The sequence below is a fragment of the Neovison vison genome, chromosome 6 (assembly GCF_020171115.1).
Source record: "Neovison vison isolate M4711 chromosome 6, ASM_NN_V1, whole genome shotgun sequence".
NCBI classification, from domain to species: Eukaryota; Metazoa; Chordata; class Mammalia; order Carnivora; family Mustelidae; genus Neogale; species Neogale vison.
In genome coordinates this window covers 172,756,404-172,781,274 of record NC_058096.1, presented here as the reverse complement: position 1 = coordinate 172,781,274, position 24,871 = coordinate 172,756,404, and the positions used below count along the sequence as shown (strand labels likewise).

Here is a 24,871-nt window from a genome sequence, read left to right as displayed (position 1 = left end):
TTTCAGTTCATTTCTGAAAAATAAATTGGTCAATAAATTCATTTTGTTCTGCTTCTGTTTTACACAAAGCTTCCTATTCAACCCGATACCTTCCAAGCTGCATTTTCTGTTCTGCTGTCAGTGCTTGCAGTGGCTGCTGTGGAGCTTCTCTCGGTTTTGCTATAGATTTGAACAAGTTCCGAGCACCAATGGCCTTCATCTTCTCACTTTTGCTTCTTTTGCAAGTTGGTCAACAAGCTCAAGTAAACCACCGACTATTTTATGAAACTGGCCAATTTTGTCCACAGAGTCCTTGTACTCTTTCTTGAGCTCTGTGGTCTGCTGGGTGACCGCAGGGTCCCACACGTGCAGCTTGTCCAGCTCATCAAAGTGCAGCCTGCTTCACCCAGGATCTCCTTGACCACAGCTGCCAGCCCTGTATCAGGGAAGCTTCAGACGAAGCTGATTCTGGCAGCAGCTTCTCTCCTGGGTCAGCTGCATCTTACCTTGCCCGCAGTGGCCTCAGCTGCTGCCACTGAAATATATGCTTGTAATAAGAATCCTGGGTGATTTAAAAAAAAATCATGGGTGATTCTGTCACAGATGGTCTTTTTAAAAATTATTTATTTATTTGACAGAGAGAGAGAGAGAGAAAGAGAGAGAGACAGCAAGAGAGGGAACATAAACAGGGGGAGTGGGAGAGGGAGAAGCAGACACCACCCCCCACACCTGAGCAGGGACCCTGATATGGGACTCGATCCCAGGACACTGGGATCCTGACCTGAGCCAAAAGGAGATGTTTAATGACTGAGCCACCCAGGCGCTTCTAGCACAGATGGTTTTAAACCAGGTTTAACAAACACTGCGGGGCGCCTGGGTAGCTCAGTGGGTTAAGCCTCTGCCTTCAGCTCAGGTCATGATCTCAGGGTCCTGGAATTGAGACCCACATCAGGCCCTCTGCTCAGCGGGGAGCCTGCTTCTGCCTCTCCCTCTGCCTGCCTCTCTGCCTACTTGTGATCTTTGTCTGTCAAATAAATAAGTAAAATCTTAAAAACAAACAAACACTGCAACTCACTGAGCAAGAGCTGTAGGAGCTGATGTTGGAGAGGTGATTTTTGCTGGAGTAGTAAGATGGATTCAAAAGAGTCAGCAGAGTTTGCAGAGGGCAAGAAAAGATGTTCTGGAGAGTGTAGGGGGAGGAGACAGACACAGTCTTATTTTACTTCACTGTGTTTTGCTTTATGGTGCTTCACTTTATTGAGATCCACAGACAGTGCATTTTTCATAAATTGAAGGCTTGTGGCAACCCTACATTGAGCAAGTCTATCTGTGCCATTTTTCCAACAGCATTTGTTCGCTTCATGTCACTGTGTCACATTTTGGTAATTCTTGTGATTTCAATTTTTTTCTTTATTACTTTACAAATTAAAGTAAAAAATTAAAAAAAATTTGTATTACTTACAAATTTTTTCATTATTACTTTACTTATTATTATTATATAATATACATTATTACTTTACTTTACTTATTGTGGTGATCTGTGATCAGTCATCTTTGACATTACTATTATAATTACTTGGCACCACCACGAGCTATGCCTATATAAAAGACAGAGAACTTCATTGACAAATGTGTGTGTTGTGACTGCTCACCACTTGGCCATTTCTCTCGCCATCTCCCTCCTTCTCCTCAGGCCTCCATATTTCCCAAGACACAATAATATTGAAATTGGGCCAATTAATAATCCTACAATGGCCTCTAAGTGTTCAAGTGAAAGGAAGAACCACAAGTCTCTCACTTTAAATCAAAAGCTAAAAATGGTTCAGCTTAGTGAGGAAGGTGTGTTGAAAGTTGAGACAGGCTGAAAGCTAGGCCTCTTGCACCAAACAGCTAGATTTGGGGTGCAAAGAAAAAGGTGCAAAGGAAAGTAAGAGTGCTACCTCAGTGAATACACAAATGGTAAGAAAGTGAAACAGTCTTATTGTTGATAAAGGGAAAGTTCTAGTAGTCTGGATAAAAGATCAGAGCAGCCACAACATTCCCTTAAGCCAAAAACTAATTGAGAGCAAGGCCCTAACTCTTTTCAGTTCTGTGAAGGCTGAGTGAGGTGCAGAAGCTGCAGAAGAGAAGTGTGAAGCTGGCAGAGGTGGTTTGTGAGGCTTAAGGAATCTATAACATCAAAGTGCAAGATAAAGCAGCAAGTAGAAGCTGCAGCAAGTTACCCAGATCTAGCTAAGATCATTAATGAAGGTGGCTACACTAAACAACAGATTTTCAGTGTAGATTTAACAGTCTTCTATTGGAAGAAGATACCATCTAGGACTTTCAGAGCTAGAGAGAAGTCAATGCCTGACTTCAAAGCTTCACAGGATAGACTGACTCTCTTGTTAGAGATGAGTGCAGCTGGTGACTTGCAGTTGAAGCCAGTGCTTTTTTGCCATTCCGAAAGTCCCAGGGCCCTTAAAAGTTATACTAGGGGTGCCTGGGTGGCTCAGCGGGTTAAAGCCTCTGCCTTCGGCCCAGGTCATGATCCCAGGACCCTGGGATCAAGCCCCACATCGGGCTCTCTGCTCAGTGCAGAGCCTGCTTCCTCCTCTCTCTCTCTGCCTGCCTCTGTGCCTACTTGTGTTCTCTGTCAAATAAATAAATAAAGTCTTTAAAAAAAGTTATACTAAATCTACTCTGACTATGCTCTATACACGGAACAGTAAATCTTGGATGACAGCATGTCTGTTTGTAATGTGGTTTACTGAATATTTTAAGCCCACTGTTGAGAAGTACTGCTTTAAACAACAACAAAAAAAGATTCCTTTCAAAATGTTACTGCTCATTGACAATGTACCTGGTCACCCAAGAGCTCTCTTGGAGATGTATAATGAGAATAAGGTTGTTTTCATGCCTACTAACACAACATTCATTCTGCAGCTCTTGGATCAAATGGTCATTTCGACTTTCAAGTCTTATTATTTAAGAAATACAAGTTTTGGGGCACCTGGGTGGCTCAGTGGGTTAAAGCCTCTGCCTTCAGCTCCCGTCATGGTCTCGGGGTCCTGGGATCAAGCCCCACATCAGGTTCTCTGCTCAGCGGACAGCCTGCTTCCCCCTCTCTCTCTCTGCCTGCCTCTCTGCCTACTTGGGATCTCAGTCTGAAAAAAAAAATACAACTTTCTTTTCTTTTTAAAAAAGATTTTATTTATTTATTTGAGAGAGAGTGAGAGCCTGTGCATAAATTCAGGGAGGTGCGGGAGAGGGAGAAGCAGACTCCCCGCTAAGTAGGACTCAATCCCTGTACTCCAGGATCATAACCAGGCCAAAGGCAGATGCTTAACTGAGCCACCCAGGTTCCCCATAATTTTTTTTTCTTTCATAGCTTTGACATTTTTATTTTTTAAATAGGCTCTACACCAAGCATGGAGGCCACCACAGGGCTTGAACTATCTACCCTGAGACCAAGATCTTAGTGGCTAAGAACAGTCAAGAAACTCTGCTAACTGAGCCACCCAGCACCCCCATAGCCTTGACATATTAAAAAATATAGTCTAGTTATCTTATAGAATGTCCTTCAATTTATCTATCATTGCTTCATGATTAGATTCAGGTTGAATGTTTTTGGCAGAAATATCACAGAAGTGATGCTGTGTCCTCAGTTTAACAGAAGACGGGAGATGTCAGTTTGTCTCATTACTGATCAAGTTAACTTTGATTACTTCGTTAAGGGGGTGTTCCCCAGGTTTCTTCACTGTAAAGTTACTATTTTCTCTTTGCAATGATTAAGTAAGTAATCCATGGGGAGATATCTTGAGACTGTGTCAATCAGGTGTCCTATTGGGAGTTACAGAACCCTTTTTAAGTATCACTCCCCCATCTGTGAAGTGGGGACAGCGGTGTCTTAAACTCTTAAAGTTTAAGAAGGGAAAAGTACTCAACACTCTAAGAGATACCGTCCAGGCAGAAGGCAAAAAGATGCCATCCACGAGGACTAATTTCTTGGGCAGTCAAGCGGGAAAGGCAGGCCGAGGCGGGGCCGCGAGAGCGTGCACGTGCGCGTGCGCGAGGGCGTGACCACAGAGTCGGCCCTCTGGAGACAGAGAGGCCGGAAGTTGTCCTCAGAATCGCGCGACTGTTAGGGTATCAAGCTGAGGCGGCGCTAACCGGGTGTGCGGGCTGCTGGCCTGGAAGTCCCGGTGGTGGGTCGGCGTGCGGGGTTCTGGGGTTCTGGGCAGGGATAATGGCATCTCGGGCAGGCCCGCGAGCGGCCGGTACCGACGGCAGCGACTTTCAGCACCGGGAGCGCGTCGCCATGCACTACCAGATGAGGTATGAAGTGAGGCGAGGAGCACGGAGGCCTTCTCCCCAGCCAGAGCCCGGAGGGCCTGGAAAGCGACACCGGCCGGTCCTCAGGGGCTTACCCACCCCAGCCGGCCCTCACGCATCTCCTCCCGTGACGGCCCAGGGCCTGTCCCCAATTTCGGGAAGCCCCTTCGCTCCCATAAGCGCCACCCGGTGATCCGCCCTGTTCCTGGAAGGGTCCAGTCCCTGCCTTCTAGGCTCCAGAGTCCGGAGCGATGCTGGCCTCGCTATGACCTCGGAAACCCAGTTTTTAATTAAAACCCACTTTCCTCATCTGTGAAGGGAAAAACAATCCATTATTTAGGTTTTGGTGAAGAATTAGTGAGGTAGTAATTCGTGTAAAGAGCCTGCCCAATACATGGTAGCTTTGTATTTCGGGTCATTTTGGAGAATGTGGACGATAAAGCCCATCCTTTCCTCGCCTACAGGGAATTTTAGGAACACTCCCATGTAAGGGTTATTTCCACCTTCGTTTATTCGTCCGACAAGTATTTATTGAGTTTCTACCCATCGGGCATTGTGCTAGGCACTGAGGATATAATAGTAAGCAAAACAGACCTGGCCTTTGTATGCATGTTACACCTTAAAAAAAAAAAAAAAAAAAAAAAAGTTTCTTTAAAAAAGACAAAAGCTGGTCCGTGCCTTCATGGATCATGAAGTCTACAGGTGACTGACTTTTTCCCCCTTATCTTTCCACGTTTTCTATAATGAATATATATATTTTAAAGATTTTATTTGTTTATTTGACAGAGATCACAAGTAGACAGAGAGGCAGGCAGAGAGAGAGAGAGGGAAGTAGGCTTCTTGCTGTGCAGAGAGCCCGATGTGGGACTCGATCCCAGGACCCTGAGATCATGACCTGAGGGGAAGGCAGCGCCTTAACCCACTGAGCCACCCAGGAGCCCTATAATGAATATTTTTAAAATAAAATTTTTAGAAAAAAAGATTTTCTTTTTTTAAACCCATCAAACTCTCCCAGAATGTTTTCCACATGTTTCCAGAGTTTTAAAGAATGACAAGCTCTTTGGACCTTCTTCTCATTCTTTTTTTTTTTTTTCCTTCTTCTCATTCTTTTATTTTTTATTTTTTATTTATTTGACAGAGAGAAATCACAAGTAGATGGAGAGGCAGGCAGAGAGAGAGAGGGAAGCAGGCTCCCCGCTGAGCAGAGAGCCCGATGCGGGACTCGATCCCAGGACCCTGAGATCATGACCTGAGCCGAAGGCAGCGGCTTAACCCACTGAGCCACCCAGGCGCCCCCCTTCTTCTCATTCTTATCCTTAGACCCCAGACTAAGAGGATTTGACAGTCCAGGCAAGTGTTTTGATAACTGTCCAGAGCAGAAACTGCCCTCAGGTGTGAGGAGAATACATTGAGGACCTGAGAGAATTAGAATAATAAGAGAAATATATGTGCTTGCTTTGGCTGTAACATCTATTTTAGCTGGGGAAATACGGGCAGCCTGAGTTTATTTCTTTGCTGCCAGTATCTCCTTTCTCTAGGCTATATTCTTATGGTGCAATCAAAGTCATCTCTCTAAACACAGCTCTGAGTTACTCTTTTGCCTTTTATCTGACTCATGCCTTGCAGCTTCATATCCTGCTCTTCCCCTTCCCACTGCAAAATATTCCTGCCACACTACCTGCTTTCCTGGAACACAGTGCTTATGTCTTTTTGACTGCATGCTATTACCTCTGATGGAATCCCTGCTGCAGCCACCCTTCAGAGCCTATCTCAAATATCACTGTCCTCTAGATAACCTCAGACATCCCATCCTAAGCTGAATTGATTACTCCTTCCTGTGATCTCATATATCTGGCAACATATATTTACTAGAGTTCTTCCAGTTCATTTTCCAGTTATTTTTTCTTTTTCTTTTTTAAAGTAGACACCACACCTAGTGTGGAGCCCAGCGTGGGGCTTAAGCTCACAACCCTGAGATCAAGACCTGAGCTGAAATCAAGAGTCAGATGTTTAGCTGACTGCGTCACTCAGACACCCTTTATTTTTTATTTTTGTTCCTTGTCCCCAAGAATCCAGGCAGGGACTATATCTTACTCATGTTTGTATCCCAGTGTCCAGTATAATTGCTTGGCATATAGTTGGTCAGAAAATTTGAATGAAAGGTACTTCTTCCTCTGCTCTGCCCCACAGTGTGACCCTCAAGTATGAAATCAAGAAGCTGATCTACGTGCATCTGGTCATATGGCTGCTGCTGGTTGCCAAGATGAGTGTGGGACACCTTAGGCTATTGTCACATGATCAGGTGGCCATGCCTTATCAGTGGGAATACCCCTATTTGCTGAGCATTGTGCCCTCTCTTTTGGGCCTCCTCTCCTTCCCTCGCAACAACATTAGCTACCTGGTGCTCTCCATGATCAGCATGGGGCTCTTTTCCATAGCTCCTCTCATTTATGGCAGCATGGAGATGTTCCCTGCTGCACAGCAACTCTACCGCCATGGAAAAGCCTACCGCTTTCTCTTTGGTTTTTCTGCTGTCTCTGTCATGTATCTGGTGTTGGTGCTGGCGGTTCAAGTACATGCCTGGCAGTTGTACTACAGCAAGAAGCTCCTAGACTCTTGGTTCACCAGCACACAGGAGAAGAAGCGTAAATGAAGCCTGCCTGTTCCTGTGGGGTGAAGCCTGGGCCTCCCATTGAGCCAAGTGAGAAGGTAGAGGAGCTGTTCTGAAATTGTTGGTGATTTTGGCAGCTGGTGCAAACTAGGCCCACGTTCTGGAAAGCCCCTCCTGTTGCTATCAGCTGAGGTGACAAAACTATATTTTTTATTCCTGGTTGGCTGGAACTGGATGATCAACAACTGTAAAGCCGACTTCAACTGGTTGAAGTTGAGGCCCTTCAGGGTTTTTCAAGACAAAGCCTCATCCTTGCCCCCTCTTGGTCATTCTTTCTGCTTGCATCCATTACCCCTTAGCCATCAAGACTGAAAGAGGGAATAAATCAAATTCTACTTCAGTCTGTAGGTGGTGGGGCAGGAAACATTTGGGAGGCTCCCCCTGCAGGCTGTGGTCTCTACTACAAAGAATTTTATTTAAAAAGAACTTCAATAAAGTTAAAACTGTCTAGTCCACCCTCTGCCTTGTGTTGGAATTTGATAAACTGTGACAGGTATGTTGCTTGAGTGGCTGTAGACACAAGGAGGTAGCTAGAAGTTTCCCACGAAAACTGGAAGTAGCAGTAGAAAAGTGAACTGGCCGCAGGGAAACTAAGTCATAGTGGGAGCCCTGCATCTGATTGACAGAAACTACCATTGGCCAAACATTTAATCTCCGCACCTGTAAAATGGCCCATTCTCACTTTTCCTGCTTGGGTTATGGCTTATCATTCAGGGTTAACACATTGTCCTTTATGTGTCTAATAATATGGTATCCAAATAATTTTAAGGTATCCCTGACTGTAGTCTGGGTGAAAGGTGGTATACATGTGAAACAACTTATAAACTCAGTATCTAATAGTGTGGAGCAGATGAATTAAAAATGGAAGTGGGGAAAAATAAAAAAAAATTTTAAAAATTTTTTAAAAAATGGAAGTGGGGGGACGCCTGGGTGGCTCAGTCATTGGGTGTCTGCCTTCGGCTCGGGTCATGGTCTCGGGGTCCTGGGATCGAGCCCCGCATCCGGGCTCCTTGCTCGGCGGGAAGCCTGCTTCTCCCTCTCCCTCTGTCTGCTTACTTGTAATCTCTCTCTCTCTGTGTCAAATAAATAAAATCTTTAAAAAAAAAAAATGGAAGTGGGAAAGAAGTCTGTGAACTAAAGGCCGTTTTCATACCTAAAAGTCTGACATAGTAAATATGTACTGCAGGAAAGATGCATGTCCCTTTGGTCTTGTCCGCTTGACTTTATTGTCTCTGGATGCTGTCCAGATCTCTATTTGCAGACCTCTGCCCTCTCCAGAGTTCTAGTCATTTTTTTTTTAGTCCTTTTATTCTATAAACATTAAGTATATACTCAGTCATTCTTAGATACTGTTAGTATTTAACACTGCCAAACCTCTTCCTCCACATGTCCTGACTATCCTCTCAAGCTCCATGTGTCCCAAACTTAACTCCTTGTCTTCTACCTCCTACCCATACCTCTTCCTGTTTGCAATTGAGTATACCAAAAGCACAGTTCTAGATCTGTGGGATACAAATAGAATTGAGATACAAATAGCACAAGTAAACTACTATATGCTATTGTTTTTTGAACTGCCAAAATAGCTTTCTCTCAGGTGTTTTCGAGGTGTGACTTCAGTACACCAGTCTTAGATTATCTCCCAATACTCTCAGACTCATCAGTAGAACCTCATGAATCCCCATATCACTTTCATATTTTCCCAGTTTGTTGAAAAATTCCCCTTTTAGACCTTTATATGCCTTTATTACTTATCCTTCAGGATTCAGTTTATATGGTAATTCAGGAGCCTTCTGGTTGCTTCAAAGAATAAGAGTTCTTTCTTTGGGGGCGCCTGGGTGGCTCAGTGGGTTAGAGCCTCTGCCTTCTGCTCAGGTCATGATCCTGGGGTCCTGGGATCGAGCCCTGCATCAGGCTCTCTTTGAAGCAGGGAGCATGCTTCCCTTCCTCTCTCTCTGCCTACTTGTGATCTCTGTCAAATAAATAAATAAAATCTTAAAAAAAAAAAAAGTTCTTTCTTTGAATCTGTGTTGCATTTTTATTTTACCTCTTACGGACAGAATTATTTGTCTACATGTCTTTTCCTCACCCCTTGCTCAGTACCTAAATATAGTGTGTGCTCTACTGAATGAAATAACTTGTGCTACTGTAGACTGAAGACAGGATATATTGCACAGAGGAAAGAATTAGACTGAGGCAGGCATAGAATTTGAAGAGCAAAGGAAAGGAGATGGAAATGTGTGAGTAATAGAATTATGTGCACCAGGCACAGATTACTAATTTTTAAAGAATTGGGATGTAAATTTAAAAAATTTTAAGTTAAACTTTTCTTTGATAATTGGAATGATACTTCACAGACTTAAAGAGTGCTTTTAAAGACCCATTATGGGGGACACCTGGGTGGCTCAGTGGGTTAAAGCCTCTGCCTTCGGTTCCCAGGGTCCTGGGATTGTGCCCCCGCATCAGGCTCTCAGCTCAGCAGGGAGCCTGCTTCCTCCTCTCTGCCTGCTTCTCTGCCTACTTGTGATCTCTGTCTGTCAAATAAATAAATAAAATCTTTAAAAAAAAGACCCATCATGGAAATTACTGTCAATGAAAAAAAAAGCCATTTGGTTTATTTTCATTTTCTACTTTTTGGGTTATTGGGGTTCTGCTTTTCCAATCATTTTTCTCCTGCCTCATGGTTGTAGCAAACAAGATCTCCTTTGAAAGAAATCTTGATTTAGTGGGAAGAGCACTGTATTTGGATGGTAGAAGATGGGTTCGAGTACCAGCACACCTAATCATATGGCTAAAATCAACCCTGCCTCTTTCACAGGACTGTTTTGAAGATCAAATAAGGCGAAGTATTACGAAGGTGCTTTGTGAATTATGTAACACTATAAATGGGAGAAATGACTATTTCCTCATGTTTGCAGATCTAGGCTATAGGCATTGGAGGGACGCTTCAGAGAGCATCTAGTCTATGAGAAAGGCAGTGTGGCATAGTGGAATGAATACAGCTTCTTATCCTAGACTGACAGGTTGGAATTCTGCCTTTTGCCTTGAGCAAGATCTCTGATTTTTTTTTAAAGATTTTATTTATTTGACAGAGGTCACAAGTAGGTAGAGAGGCAAGCAGAGAGGGCGGGGGGGGAAGAAGTCTCCCCGCTGAGCAGAGAGCAAGATCTCTGATTTTTTTTTAAAGATTTTATTTATTTGACAGAGGTCACAAGTAGGTAGAGAGGCAAGCAGAGAGAGGGGGGGGAAGCAGTCTCCCCGCTGAGCAGAGAGTCCGATGTGGGGCTCCATCCCAGGACCCTGGGATCATGACCTGAGCTGAAAGCAGAGGCTTTAACCCACTAGGCCACCCAGGCACCCCTGGGAGTCCCTATCTCTTAAGCATAATCTCTTGCCTTGGAATTCTGGAGGTTGATCCCTTCTGGAAGAGCAGAAGTAAGGAAGGAACACCCATCCATTCTTGGTTTACACTGGTCTAATGTGTTGGCCTTCCTGCCTAAGGTGCCCTAACAGTAGGTGCCGTTGCCCCAAGAGACTTTCAGAATCAACCATTATAGAAAGAGCCTGAGATGCTGGTGCGTGGTCTGACCAGAGTCCATGTAAGGGGGAAGGCTCAAGAAAAACAGCTGTCCAAGGCCCCCACAGTGTGCTCTCTATCTGAGCATGTGCGGGGGCCTGCCACAATTTCCTGGCTCCTGGCTTAGTCCCCAAGTAAAGGTTATTAGAGCATGAAGTCTGGGTTAGCTCATTTAGACAAACCACAGGTAAGACAGGCTTCAGCCGTCTTCTAAGAAGACAGGGCCTCTGTGCTGCAGTTGGCTTTTACTCCAGTTGGCTACCTTGAATTCCAGCCACAGTTACTCCTCCCCTATTGACTCTTGCCAAACAATCCCTACTAGTCTGGAAGTCTGAACCACTAACTCACTATCATAAGACCTACTTTCCCTTTGTTCTTTCCAACTATTCCAAATTCTTCCTTCATACTGTTAACCCTACCAACTACATTGCACTGCTAAATCTAGTAATTCTGTGGATCCCAGAGCCCATAAACCCCTTAACTTCTCACAGATCTTCCCAAACAGTATGTTCTGGCAGAAAGACATGGTGGTGAGACCCAGATCTCCATTTTTGTGCTTGGACAAGTTACTTAATCTTCCTAGTGTGTTCAAGTCTGTAAAATGGTTTAAAAAGACTTCAAGGATTGTAGTACTAATAAAATGAGATAATGTAGGCAAATCATATGGCCTCGAGTCTGATAGTAAGAATTTAGCAAATCTTGAACTGATTCCCTACTCTTTACTAGATGTGCCTGAGTTTGCCTGCAGTGCTCCCTACCCTAAATCTTTTTTTAGGCTCCACAATCAATAGGCAAACCAGCAAGACAATAAATAAAACACAACCTTCTTTTCTCTGTTCTTTCCCCCTTTCTTCCCCACCTTAATTCTTTTTCCTTTTCTATGCTGTCATTTTCTTCCCTTTCTATTTTTTTTCTTTTGTATGTGTGAATGTGTCCTTTTATTTCTTTTCTGCTTCTCCTACCATATCTTAGCCTCAGGGTCAGGGAGCAATTAAGGAAATATTTTCACTATGATAGATCAGAAAATATAAGAGGTCAAGAAATAGAAGTATTCTAGGGATGCCTGGGTGGCTCAGTTGGTTAAGCATCTGCCTTTGGCTTGGGTCATGATCCCAGGGTCCTGGGATTGAGCCCCATGCTGGCTCCCTGCTCAGTGTGGAGCCTGGTCCCTCTCCCTCTGCCCCTTCACCCCTGCTTGTGCTCTCTCCCCTCTCTCCCTCTCTTTCAAATAGAAGGATGAAATCTTTAAAAAAAAAAAAAAAGAAAAGAAAAGAAAAGAAAAAATAGAAGTATTTTAGAATGGAACCAAGCTTCTCACTTCATGCCCTCAGCATTGGAAAATGCATTATTTATATAGATCTAAACCACTGTAAGCTAGGTAAAAATTGGGGGAAGAACTCCCTAGCCTATCTTTAATATGGCCAGCCCACCCTTGGCTTCCTTCGTATCTTACTGATCTGTTTTTGCAGTGATGGGTTCCTAGGCCAAAACCCAGGACTGTGCCAGGCAAACCCTTTTGAGTTTCCAAGAGTAGAAGGAGATGAGGCAGTGGGAAGAGAAACCATAGGCTGGTAGAAAGAGGAATGAATTATGAGAAGTGGCAAATTGGAGCTCCCTGGTCTAGAGTCCTTTGATGGAATCACTCTTCTTTCTCTTTCCCTATTTCTCTCTTTACGAAATGAAAATAATTCGCACTTACCTGTCTCATGAGATGATTAGGTAGATCAAATACGGAAGTGCTTGTAAAATGTGAAGCAGGTAAACTGCTGCTTAAATGAAATGTATCATTATTTAGTTATTCAATTACAAAACCACCTATTTCTTAAAATCAATGGCTAGGCATTGGAGAACGTAAAGTATAGGCAAAACTCAAAAGCTTGAGAGTATTTTTAGGATTATGGGTCGGATGGGTCTTCAGACAGTGGACCTAGAATTGGCTGCAAGGAGGCTAGGGTCAGGCTGCTGAAAGGTGCAGAGGGACAATAACAATATCAAGATGACTTGATCCCTTCGGTGTGCCCCAAACTTGCTTTCTATGTGTGTCACCAAGGTAAGGACTGAAGCAGCTCAAATGCTCCATGAGCAGGAGGAAGCTGTGGGATGATGGGGAGGGTCCCCACAAAGCCTGGAGCCTCGTCAGCATCGGAAACCACAGGAAACCAGGTCAGTGCGTGGGGCCTGCTCCTTCGGTTCCAGGGCTCAGCTATGCGCTCTGGGGCTTCCTGAGCAGACTGTACTGATTAGAGGATCCTTGAAACCGGAGACCCCTTTGGCATGGAGCCTTTTGTCCAGAAGAGCTGGGTGGGGAGAGAAAGCTGGGCTATATAGTGTTGAGGGTCAGCTAGGTGGGGAGTAGTATGTGTATGAGGGCATGTGAGGTTCACGTGCATCCTACAGTGACTTTTGTTCTGTTCAACTCTAAATAGTGTCTCAGTCACCTCTGTCTCCAGACCCTATTGCAGAATAGTGCTTAATAGTTGTTAATTCTCTAAGTGAGGGGATAAAGCACATCTCCAAGTCAGCTCCAAATCCAAGAGCATTAGTGGGTGAGTCAAATCTGCAGGGTGTTGCAGGAGTAGGAGGGGTTAAGAAGTGGGGACAGCCCTCCATCCCCTTAACCCTGCGCTGGCCTCTTTCCTGTTATTTCTCTGCCCGAGCAGGAGCCCCTTGCCCTCCAGGGGAGCAGTAGGGTTTTCTGGGGGCGGGGGGCAGGGGGGGTTGCAGCAACCGTCCTTCTGTCCCTCTGCTAGGAGAAGGAATGTGGCCTGGCTGGCTGGTTAGGATCTAGGATCTAGGAGGAGCTTTGGGGCAGGGCGGGGCAGGGGCTGGCAGGGGCGAAGACTCTGGCTCCCTGCACTCCCTGGGGCTGCACAGCAAGGGCCTGCTGCCCACCTTCAGACTGTGCAGCCATGGTCTGGGTGCTCTGACCCCACGGAAGCCCATGGGGAGCCCCAGATTGGCAGCTCCACTTCTGCTTCTCCTGCTGTTCACTGGGCTCTCTGCCTCCGCCAGGATTGGCTGCCCCTACCTGCCCCGTTGGAGCACGCACTGTCTGCTGGCCTCCCACATGGTAAGGTAATGCTGCGGCTGCCCAGTAGGGACTTCTCCCTGCCACAGGCTGGTAAAGTTCCCCACTTTTCTGCCTGTCCTCTCATGTCTCCCAAGTCCCTGGGCCTTGCTTGCAGCCCCAGTGTGTCCTCTATATGGTCTTGCAGGGGTAGCCAAGGTTCTAGAGTGCTGAGGGCCTGGGCAGGGTTGAGCTGGGAAGACAAGAGCCAGAGTGGATGGGCTATTGGGATATGGGCCTTGGAATTAGGTGATTTGAGTCAAAGACCCCAGGGAGAATGCTCCCCTGGCCCACCATAGGAACCCCTACTAATAATTCTTCTCTTCTTTCTTGCCCCTGCTGGGCACTGTGTCTTCAGGAAGACACTCTCACTGGTGAGTCTCATTCCCTGCCCTGCTTCTTTTCTGTGTCCCTTTTGTTCCAGATCCCTAGGGAGCTTTCCATTCAAATTTTTGTCTCCCAACTTGGGAAGTTAGCGTATCAAGGAGAAAACACAGGATTTAGAATCAAGGCAAGCCTGGATTTGCATTGCAATTCCACCACATACTCCACATGTGGCCACAGGCAGTGCCTTTAGCCCCTCTGACTCCCTGTTTCTGAGGGGCAGTTTCTGAGGGCTAGAGAAGGGTGGTAGAAATGATTGTAGGATGGGGTACCTGGGTGGCTCAGTGGGTTAGGCCGCTGCCTTTGGCTCAGGTCATGATCTCGGGGTCCTGGGATCGAGTCCCGCATCGGGCTCTCTGCTCAGCAGGGAGCCTGCTTCCCTCTCTCTCTCTGCCTACCTCTCCATCTACTTGTGATTTCTCTCTGTCAAATAAATAAATAAAATCTTAAAAAAAAAAAAAGAAAAAGAAATGATTGTAGGATGAAAGCCCCTGCCCCTGAGCTGTGGGAGGATTAAAGGAGAGACGCAGGATAACCTCTAGGCACTCTCCTTAACTATTCCCTCACTCCTGTCAGTGCCACAACAACGATCTTTCATGTCTAATAGTATCTGGTTTATGGACCATTTCCCCACACGTTATCTCACCTGATCTTGACAACAGTCCTATTTTATGAACGAGGAAGCTGAGGCTTAGAGAAGTCCATAAATTGCCCAAAGCTGCACATCTCAGCCTCCAGTCCACCTTGTCTGAGGCAGGAGGGGCTGTCTGGGACCCTACCGTGTGATTTACTTTTTATCTTTACCAGGAAGTTCTGCCCATATTCCTTGCCATACCCAGCTGGCCCTTGCTGTGTCCCCAAGGCCTGAGTGTGCTCAGCTCTGGCTCTGCCGCTATTTGTGCCTGCATCTGGTGTCAGATCCTCCAGGTATAGAAACAGCCCTTTGGGCTGTTCTCAGTGGAGATATGAATTAGGGTGTTTGGGGGTGCCCAGGCTGAGGAAAGTGGATCTTATCATGTCTCTCCTATTGTCAACCTCAATAGAGACAGGTCATCCTAAAATAGCATACCACAATTGATGTTTAAGGGTCAGTTGTATCATTTTGTGAAGGTGTTTCTCCTTTCCACTGGTACCAATGCTTGAGATTAAATTGTTCTAGTTCTGCGAGTTTACTAGTATTACCTTCTATTTGCAAAGTAAGATCTTTCTTATTCTCTGTATTTTCATTGCCTAGTTCAGTGCCCAGCACTTACTAAATGCCCCAACACTGCTTAAGAATTCAGTTTCTAATTTTTCACTGTTTTAAATAATGCTACAATGGATATTTTTGTGCATATATCTATCTATCTATCTATCTATCTATATATATATATATATCTATACGTGTGTGTGTATGTATGTGTGTGTATATATATATATACATATATGACTTTTTATCTACTTAAGAAATTAATCCTTTTTGATTATATCGTAACTTTCAGGACTAAAAAAGCTTGATACAATTACCCTCCATGATTTGAAATGACTTACTATCTAAAATCAGGCCACATTTCCAGGCAGCAGAGGGGCAGTGAAGGGCTGGATAGTAAATATGTCCTTTCCTGCACAGGCCTCCAGGGGGGCTGGTTCCACCTCCTGGTGCAGAAATACAAAAAGTCATGTAAGTTCCAGTTCTGTAGGAGACACAAGATGCCAGCATCTGCTCAGGTACTCCCCCTGCCTTTTCCAGCTCTGCCCTACGCCCCACAGCGCTTTTGTTCCTAGCCTCTCCTTTGTACTCTAGTCACGTGGTGATCGAAAGATAGAAAGCGTGGTGATGAAGTGGACTGTTTTGTCCATTACACACTTAGGGAAACCAAGGCCTAAAGATTTAATGACTTGTCTGTGGGGCCCCAGGTTCCAGAAGCAGCAACAAAAGCCTGATTCCTGGCACAAGGCCAACCATGTTCTCTGCCTACAGAGGAAGATGCTGAGTGGCTGTTGCCTGTCTGGGAAGGGTCATCACATCGCTGTCCCCTCCCCAGACACCTCTCACAAGGGGTTGCGTACTAAAAGAACCCAACCTTCAGATCCGAAGGCATTGGAAGGTCTCCCCAGACCCAGCTCACAAAGGCATGAAGGTAAGCGTGGGGTGTGACCAGAGATGGGTGCAGCCAAGTATTGGTGCATGTGCCCAAGGCAAGAGACAAGGGGTCCCCCTTCTCCCCAGGGCCTGAGTTCTCCTTTGATTTGCTGCCCGAGGCACGGACTATTCAAGTGACCATTCCTCCGGGACCTGAGGTCAACGTGCGTCTTTGTCACCAGTGGGTACTAGAATGTGAGGAGCTGAGCAGTCCCTTCGACACGCAGGTATGGAATATTGTCTCCCTTCAAAAAGCCAGATCACATAGTTCTGGAGCAAAAAAGATCTCCCCATTGTATACATGGGGAGACTGAGGCCCAGAGAGGGATAGTCATTGTCTAGGACCTCCCTACAAGTCTGAAGTACCTAGCATTTAAGCCTTCTTTGGATTAGACAGAAAGTGCAGGGGTCCCTGTCAGCTGGGAGGAGAGGAAGGCAAAGGGCAGATAGAGACTTGGAGCAACCATGAATGCTCAGCAGAGAAATGAATACAGCATATATCCCCAGCAAGAAGACTCTCAGCGAGATTCAGATTGCATTAAGAACGCTTTTCAGTTCCCTCCAAGAAGTGGTTACATCTTTCTTGGTACCCTTCCATCTCCCTCCTTTTGCTGCTGCCCCTCAGAGAATGAGATGTTCCCCATTTCCTCAGCCCGGGCCTCATATCCCCCTTCAACCTCCAGTTGCTGTAGATGCCCTGGTATGCGGTCTGTACCATTTGTGGGACTGAAGCTGTACCTCTGAGGGCCTCAGCTCTCTTCATTTCTCAAATGAAGATCACTGTGATGCTAGTGTTCAGTTCATTGAGTTAATGCTTCTAGCACCTAGCTCCCTCCCTGGCATATAGCAGAGGCTCCAAAAATGTTTAATCCTCTCCTTATTTCCTCCCTCTTCCCACCTTATATATTGAGACACCTAGATCAAATAGACTATAGAGCAGGGACAACCCACCACCCCAAAAGGAAATTTCGCAGTGGAAGAAGTAAGTCTCAGATAAGAGGAAAAACAGGGTGTGTTGGCCAAGGTTTCCACTTTTTACTGCCCTTGTCCAGGGTGCCTAAGCTCTTTCTCAGGCATTTCTTCTTTCCTTTTGCTGCTTTGTCAACAGAAAATTGTGTCTGGAGGCCACACTGTAGACATGCCTTATGAATTCTTTCTGCCCTGTCTGTGCATAGAGGTGAGCAGAGGTAAAGGTCTGGGTTGTCCCCGGCTCCACTTATAGGCCTCCCAGAGGCACAGTTGGTCAAGTGTATCTTTAGTGAGTCAGGTCTTAAAAAGACTGAGTGTTGACGAGATGCTTGGGAAGATGGTTGCCAGCTTGACTGTGAGCCACGTGCTGGGCCAGAGACAGAAGCGTCCTGCCGAACAGGAGGTATTCTGGGGGGCGGGGGGGTGTGTGATTCCAACCTCAGTCCAACTAAACCCAGCTTTTCTAGGTTCAGACTGGCCTTAGCGCACAGAAACAGAACACACAGTTACCTTTATTGTGTGTTCTGAGGAATCATGACGAGGGCACGTGGGGCCACTGGCAGGTTCCATATGGCCTCAAAAGTCTTGTCACCATGAGCCTGCCCTGGCAGTTCTCTGCTCCTTACAAAGCCGAGGTGCCTAGCATTAAGACTTCTTTGGACTAGACAGAAAATGCAGGGAACCTTGTTGACTAGGAGGAGGCAAAAGGGGAGGTACAGAAGGACACGTGGGGCAGGGAGCAGCTGCTGGGGTGGACAATCCCTATTTGGGTGGTCCAGAGGGAGGGGTCTGTGCAGGGCATTCTTTGGGAAGCCAGGAAAGTTAAAATTGGAGGAATGTGAACTTCCCCTTTTTCTGGGGAGAGCATAGGTTCTCCTCTCCAGGGAGAAGAGGACTCAGCCTCCCCGGGTCATGCCCCACCGACCCTTGCCCATACCCTTCACTGATTCCCCTCCTCCATGCCCCGCCCTGGCTCGGGCAGCTGGCATCAGGGCAAAGTCAAGCCAGGAGTTCCAGAGTCAGAGGGGGTGAGCCCATGTCTGAGTGATAGAGGAGAAGCCGTTCCTATGACCCTCCCTGACTCTTTGATTTTCCCCCCCAGGTATCCTACCTGCAAGAGGACACCGTGAGGCGCAAAAAATGTCCCTTTCAGAACTGGCCTGAAGCCTGTGAGTGCTGCATATGTGCATTCACAGCCCTCAGTGTCTTACACACACACACACCACACACATACACACACACACAATTCACACCTATGCTGTGGAGGAAGACCCCAGAAGGCATGCAGGCACTTTCCCTGGAGTTGGTAGTGGGAAAGGGTTAGTGTATCTACCATACACCTCCCAACAAATCAGAGTATTAAACATGGTGCTAGGCACTGTGAGAGGTTCAGAAGCGGGAGACCCAAGAGGTAGTGTCCTAAGAGGATGGGCCTGAAGTCCTGAGGTCCCATCTCACTTTTTCTTCTCTGAACCTTAATTTCTTCATCAGGAAAGTAGTGACAATTGCCCAGCCTTCCTTTCCAACTGTGGATGAGACTTACATTCAATATTATATGTGAAAGTGGCTGGTGATGTCTGAAATGCTGTATGCATGTTGTCATCCCCAAATCAAAGAGACAGGACCCTGAAACACAGCAAATGAATAGTGCAAAGCAGCCCAAAGTCCAGGGCACCTTTAGAACTGTGGGCTAGGCTATAGGCCATGAACTCAGGAAAGGGAGAAGCCATGAAGTCTGTCAGATCATAGGGTCTCTTACAGGAGGGGACACCTGAGCTGGGCTGAGAAAAGGGACAGTATTTCAAAAGAGTAGTGAGGGGAACATCCCTGGTTCTGAGAGGAATCTAAGCAAAGATCTGCAGATTTTTGGTTTGGGGAGCAGCAGAGAACTGGTCAGAATGGAGGCACAGGCAGGAGATGAGACAGCGAAGTAGAAATGGTCATAAAAGGTCTGGAGAAGGCATGCTTATTTATAGGATCACCTAGACACGCCAGCAAATGTGCTGGGTATCTTCATAAAGTCATCCCCCGGTGCCCCCAGAGATGGGGATACAAAGCGAGGCTGAGGCCAAAGCAGGGCCCAGGCCTCAGCGGGCCTCATTCTCTGCCCCTGCCTGCCGCATGCCCAGATGGCTCGGACTTCTGGAAGTCAGTGCACTTTACCGACTACAGCCAGCACAGTCAGATGGTCATGGCTCTGACCCTCCGCTGCCCACTGAAGCTGGAGGCCTCCCTCTGCCAGAAGTGGGGCTGGAATACCCTCTGTGAAGACCTCCCCAATGCCACGGCTCAAGAGTCAGAGGGGGTGAGCCCGCTACCCCCTGCCCCTGGACTTGAGCAGGCAGGGCTGGGGCCCAAAGCCCTGCTCCCTGACTAACTCTCTTCTCCTACCACAGTGGTATGTCTTGGAGGGAATTGACCTGCATCCCCAGCTTTGCTTCAAGGTACAAACGTGGGGGACAGTGGATGGGGAGGGGTATGGATGGTGCCTGGAGCTTGCTGACTTGCCATTCTTGGATTTCTCAGTTCTCATTTGGAAATAGCAGCCATGTTGAATGCCCCCACCAGACGGGTGAGCTGATAAGTGACCCTGGCTGGGACGCCCTTCCACCACTGAACCCTTACCCAACTGGGACCAAACCAGGCTCAAGCCCTGTTCTGACTTCTCTGGCAACCACAACCCAAATCCTATCGCCTCCTGCAAACAGAATGTCTCCCATGATACCCTTTCCCACCCTGGCAGCCCCATCCTGGAATGTGAGCATGGATACCCAGGGCCAGCAGCTGGTCCTTCACTTCTCCTCAAGGATACACGCCACCTTCAGTGCTGCCTGGAGCCACTCAAGCTTGGGGCAGGACAGCTTGGTGCCCCCTGTGTACAGCATCAGCCAGGTATGGCCCAGCCAGGGCTCCAACCCTCTCCCCCCAGCCTCCACCATCTTGTTGCTCAGAGCACAGCAAGTGGAGGCAGACAAATCTCTAACTTATATCATCTGGCTATTTATTTACTTGACCAGTCTTTGTTCAGCTGGTTCTTCAGTCAGCGGAGGGTTCATGGAGCAGTTTCTAATCCTTTTAGTTTCTGAACTTACCCCAGATAAAGTGGCAAGAGACCAGCGCTCCCATATCCAGCTGTCTTCTGACCGCGGTCTGCTGCCACATTTTATACCAAGGCCCTCTCTCGGACCCAGCTGTTCTCTACCCCTGTTTGTCTCCACAAGGCACTTGGCAGACGTTCCCTATCTTAGGAGGCAGAGCCCCTAGAAGCTGAGGAGCTCTTCACAGAATACTGTGAACTACAGACAGATTTAACTTTATCATGTGAACTAGGAACAGTCTGACCAGCAGACTCTCTTCTGTGTATCTGATATAAAAACCACAATCATATATGTCCATCAAACCATAGCACCAATCTGACTAAGCATGAGTAGCTCCTTCCAATTCTTAAACACTCACTTGTAGCTTGCTTATTTGTCTTGCGTACTATGAGGGCTCACAAGCATACAGGTGGTAGGTAGCAAATGTTTAAAATTTGGGACGCTTGGGTGGCTCAGTCATTGAGTGTCTGCCTTCGGCTCAGGTCATATTCCCAGGGTCCTGGGATCGAGCCCCACATCAGGCTCTCTGCTCAGCGGGAAGCCTGCTTCTCCCTCTCCCACCCTCCTGCTTGTGTTCCCTCTCTCTCTGTCAAATAATTAATAAAATCTTAAAAGAAAAAAAAAGATAGCTGGGAGCTTCCTGGAGGAACATTACACTTTAAAAGAAAATGTTTAAAATTTAATACCGAGCCATGCTTAAGATTTAAGACCAAGTCCCATGGGATAACCTAAAATTGATAGCTAAATCCATGGACTCATTTGTTTCTGTGAGCTGGGGAAAGACCACCTTCATTGAGTTCAGCCATGATTTGGGCATCACTGTGTTAGCGGGTGCTCACAGCTGGCTGAAGAATGGAGTCTGGGACAGGGGTGGTATGGGCGTTGGAGATCGAGGGAGTTCCAGAAGGATGGAGATGCTGGTCAATTCCCTAACCAACACCCAGAACATAGGGTGGAGCCGTATTCTGCCTGTATACAGATGGCAATCAATTCTGTCCAATTTAGCATGCATTTCTTGAATCCCTACTCTGTGCCTACCCTGTACTGGGCCCTGGGAGATACAAGAAAAGTATATAACACAGAGTCTGCCCCTAAGGAGTCCACAGTGTAATAATAACTACTACTACTGAAGGAATTCACCTGGCACCATATACTGTAGGGGGTGTTAACATGCATATTCCCATGGGATGCTCTCAATAACCCAGTAAAAGAAAGATTATTAGTCCTTGTGTACAAATGAAGAAACTGAGGGTCAGGGAGGGAGGTAACCTATCTCCATGCAAAGATCACACAGCTAGGAACCACAAAGGCAATAGTTAAGCCTGGTTTTAGCTGTGGTCACTTCACAACTTAGGTTCTTTCCAGTGGACAAGCCATCCCTTCAGATGTGTGGGACAGAGAAGAGAGGCAGGTTATATAGTTAGGTTCCTTGGTTTATGAGCTGCTGGAGGACAGAGACAACATCTGTGTCTTCTTTCCTCAGAGCTTGACACAAAGTAGACACCCAGAGCACGTTTGTTGATGAGTGCTTGATTGCCTGATTAATGTGTATCTGCGCAACAGTTCCGCTCTGGGAATAATCAGTGGGATGCTTGAGAATGAAGCAGGAGGAAGACTTCTTCTTTTTTTTTTTTTTTAAGATTTTAAAAATTTATTTGTCAGAGAGAGAAAGAGAGCACAAGCAGGGGGAGCAGCAGGCAGAGAGAGAAACAGACTCCCCTCTGAGCAAGGAGCCTGATGTGGGACTCGATCCTAGGACTTTGGGATCATGACCTGAGCGAAAGGCAGACACTTAACCAAATGAGCCACCCAGGCATCCCAGGAGACTTCTTTTTTGTCAGCAGTGGCACTTGGCCTTAATCCTGGGTAGGATTTCTGTGGGGTGGGAGGGTAGAAAGGAAGAAGAGTGTAGGCAAAGACTCAGACTGGACAGAGTCAGATTTGACACTATGGAGACATTCTGCTCTTTGTTCCCACAGACTCAGGGCTCAAGCCCAGTGACACTAGAGCTCATCATTCCCTTCCTGAAGCCAGGGAGCTGTGTCCTGGTAAGGAGTCCTTCCCTCACTCTGTACATACTCCCCTAGCATCTACTCTACAGGGAGCTCATGGGGCAAATGCAGTCTGCAAAAATGTTTGGATTGGCCAGCCTGGTATTTGAAATTGGAATGAGTTGCTACCATTTAAGTACTGGAGAAGTCATATTTTAAAAAGCTGATTTCTGCCTTCTCCTGGGAAGAATCATTCAGGCATGGTGACAGTGGGCTTGAGCTCCATGGCACCTGATTATTTCATTCAGGGCCTCTGCCCTCCTGATCCTCCTGGATGCCCTGGCCAGCTTCAAGTTTATTTTTTGGGTTGCCACTCTTGACCTGTTGCCTGCCCAACCACAGTTGGAGCAAACACAAACCCTGTGCTGCAGAAATTCCCTATACCCTTCTCTTGCCCTATTCAGCTTCCCCTGGGAGAAGGGGCTACCGTGGCTCACAGGGGTGGGGTGCTCTCTGCCCTCAGGTGTGGAGGTCAGATGTTCAGTTTTCCTGGAAGCACCTCTTGTGTCCAAATGGTGAGTTCTTGGGAGAGAAGGGGTGGGGTTGGGAGAAGGTTGGGCACTGAGGAGCCTGGCGTGGCCTCACTCTGCTTGACTCAGTCTCTCATAGACACCTGGGGCTCTTGATACTGGCACTGCTGGCGCTCACCACCCTATTGGGCATTGTTCTGGTCTTCATCCGCCGGCGTCCACTGTCAGGTAAGCTCACTCTGGGGTAACCTGAGGATTCAGACCTGCACAGAGCCTAAGCTAGTTGCCCCCCACCCTTCCCTTGCCTAGGCTCCCTTCCAGAAGAGCCATGGCCCTCTTGGTGCGCGGAGTTCTCTGCTACCCAAAGTGGTGAGCCTCAGGCCCCCTAGTGGTCAGGAATGGTTAAGGCAGAGCAAAGGTCCCTCTGTGCAGATGGTTCACTGTTAGTGGTCTCTGGGAAGAGACCCGTGGGGCGGAAATCCAGCCTGAGCTGCACCTGCCAAACCTGGCGCCCTAGACCTGACCCCTTCCGGGTGTTTTTATCTAATTAGCCCAATGACACCCTATAGGCTAAAGTTGCCTTAAGTACTTACCCCCAGTGCAGATAAGGAACCAGGTGGGGCTAACAAGGCAGGGAGAAGGAGAGTCAGGGTGTAATAGGGGAGGGGAAGTTGCTGGGCTCTCAGTTAGCGGCCCACCCTCTCACCTGCTATTCTTCCCTCCCCCCCCCGCCCCCGCGCAGGCCCTGGCCGAGCGCGGCCGGTGTTACTCCTGCACGTGGCCGACTCCGAGGCGCAGCGGCGCCTGGTGGGAGCGCTGGCTGAACTGCTGCGGGCATCGCTGGGCGGCGGGCGCGACGTGATCGTGGACCTGTGGGAGGGGACGCGCGTGGCGCGCGTGGGCCCGCTGCCGTGGCTGTGGGCTGCACGGGCGCGCGTCGCGCAGGAGCGGGGCACCGTGCTGCTTCTGTGGAGCAGTGCCGGCCCCAGTCCAGCCCAAGGCCGGGATCCCCACTCCGCACCCCTGCGCGCCCTGCTCCAAGCCGCTCCGCGCCCGCTGCTGCTGCTTGCTTACTTCAGTCGCCTCTGTGCCAAGGGGGACATTCCCCCGCCCCTGCGCGACCTGCCACGCTACCGCCTCCTGCGCGACCTGCCACGCCTACTGCGGGCTCTAGACGCGCAGCCTTCCACCGAAGCAGCCAGCGGAGGCCTCTTCGGGAATCGGCGGTGCCTGCGGGGTCGCCTGGAGCTGTGCCACCGGCTGGAACTCGAGGCCGCCAAATTTTGCCCACCGAGGCTGAGCAGAGACAGGCATAGGGGTACTGGCTGGAACCCCTGAATGAGCCTTCTACCCTAGAACCCTTGGGGTGCTTCCTCAGGACTACTGGCCAAAAATTCTTACTGCTCTGTTTGCTGGCCTGGGAGTAGAGCACCTCCCTCTCTGTCCCAGCCCCTTCCTTAAGCGTCTGGCTTCTTCCTCGTGTTTACCCTTTAGGAACCAGCAGGGAGAATCGCTGTTTAATGAGAGCTCCAGTGACCCCAGTTCTGTTGGGGGTGGGGAACTCCTCACACTTCTTTTCTTCAAAATTGCTGAAAGAGCAGTCTGCACATGCTCCAGTCCAGGCTGGAGAGGTGTGGGACAGAGATAGAGGAGGCAGGAGCCATGCCAATTCTGAGCGAGGAGTAACTCTGTTGCGGGGTGGGGGGAGTGGAGAAAAACCCTTTCTGAGGCAGGGATACTGCTTTCCCAGAAGGGAGCCCTGCCCAGAGGATGGAGGGAGGAAGGGAGGGCACCTGACCCAGGGAAAGAGGTTTTGGCCTTGGGTGTCCAGGGCAAAGGTGGGACAATAGAAACCAAGATCAAAAGAAAATTAATAAAGGCAAACATAATGGATAAGCTAAGAGACATGGTGTGCTTCTCTAGGGTGCCCAGGATACTGAGTTGGAGGAGGGGTCAGCACAGCCCTGCCTGGGGGTTGTTATGCATCATTTGTGGGTCCAGATCTCCCATGTCCATACCCACAACCATATCCTTCACATTCTCGCAAGCAAAGCCTCTGAAAGCCAAAAGAGGACCTGGAAATCTTTTTTTGTTTGTTTTAATTTTATTAATTTTATTTATTTGACAGAGGGAGAGACACACACACACAGTGAGAGAGGGAACGCAAGCAGG

At 47.7% G+C, this 24,871-nt stretch overlaps 2 protein-coding genes and 1 pseudogene across 6 annotated transcripts; 2 read left to right on the top strand and 1 right to left on the bottom strand.

Annotated features, from left to right (window-relative positions):
* Nucleotides 1-1,654, bottom strand: LOC122910180 (annotated as a pseudogene).
* Nucleotides 1,655-4,066: 2,412 nt separating this feature from the next.
* Nucleotides 4,067-7,419, top strand: JAGN1 (jagunal homolog 1). The gene is made up of 2 exons (XM_044253036.1): nucleotides 4,067-4,296; nucleotides 6,484-7,419. Exons 1-2 carry the CDS (start codon nucleotides 4,208-4,210, stop codon nucleotides 6,944-6,946), a joined length of 552 nt encoding a protein of 183 aa, XP_044108971.1. The 5' UTR covers nucleotides 4,067-4,207; the 3' UTR covers nucleotides 6,947-7,419.
* Nucleotides 7,420-12,451: 5,032 nt separating this feature from the next.
* IL17RE (interleukin 17 receptor E) lies at nucleotides 12,452-24,600 on the top strand. Of its 5 annotated transcripts, XM_044253035.1 has the most exons (15): nucleotides 13,380-13,608; nucleotides 13,964-13,979; nucleotides 14,797-14,916; nucleotides 15,599-15,696; nucleotides 15,950-16,109; nucleotides 16,199-16,338; nucleotides 17,220-17,288; nucleotides 18,183-18,249; nucleotides 19,210-19,385; nucleotides 19,477-19,524; nucleotides 19,607-19,972; nucleotides 22,158-22,226; nucleotides 22,693-22,744; nucleotides 22,829-22,927; nucleotides 23,442-24,600. In XM_044253035.1, exons 1-15 carry the CDS (start codon nucleotides 13,480-13,482, stop codon nucleotides 24,035-24,037), a joined length of 2,205 nt encoding a protein of 734 aa, XP_044108970.1. In that variant the 5' UTR covers nucleotides 13,380-13,479; the 3' UTR covers nucleotides 24,038-24,600. The 5 variants fall into 5 exon arrangements, with proteins under 5 accessions (XP_044108967.1, XP_044108970.1, XP_044108965.1 ...); XM_044253032.1 differs by lacking the exons at nucleotides 13,964-13,979; nucleotides 14,797-14,916; nucleotides 15,599-15,696 and adding an exon at nucleotides 12,452-12,701 and having other exon boundaries at nucleotides 13,551-13,608; XM_044253030.1 differs by lacking the exons at nucleotides 13,964-13,979; nucleotides 14,797-14,916; nucleotides 15,599-15,696.
* The last annotated feature ends 271 nt before the right edge of the window (nucleotides 24,601-24,871 follow it).

Coding starts and splice junctions, on each gene's coding strand:
- IL17RE (XM_044253035.1), top strand. CDS start 13,480: ATGGGGAGCCCCAGATTGGCAGCTCCACTTCTGCTTCTCCTGCTGTTC. Junction 19,973..22,157: donor CTGTGTACAGCATCAGCCAG/GTATGGCCCAGC, acceptor TTGTTCCCACAG/ACTCAGGGCTCAAGCCCAGT. Junction 22,745..22,828: donor GCACCTCTTGTGTCCAAATG/GTGAGTTCTTGG, acceptor TGCTTGACTCAG/TCTCTCATAGACACCTGGGG.
- JAGN1 (XM_044253036.1), top strand. CDS start 4,208: ATGGCATCTCGGGCAGGCCCGCGAGCGGCCGGTACCGACGGCAGCGAC. Junction 4,297..6,483: donor GCCATGCACTACCAGATGAG/GTATGAAGTGAG, acceptor TCTGCCCCACAG/TGTGACCCTCAAGTATGAAA.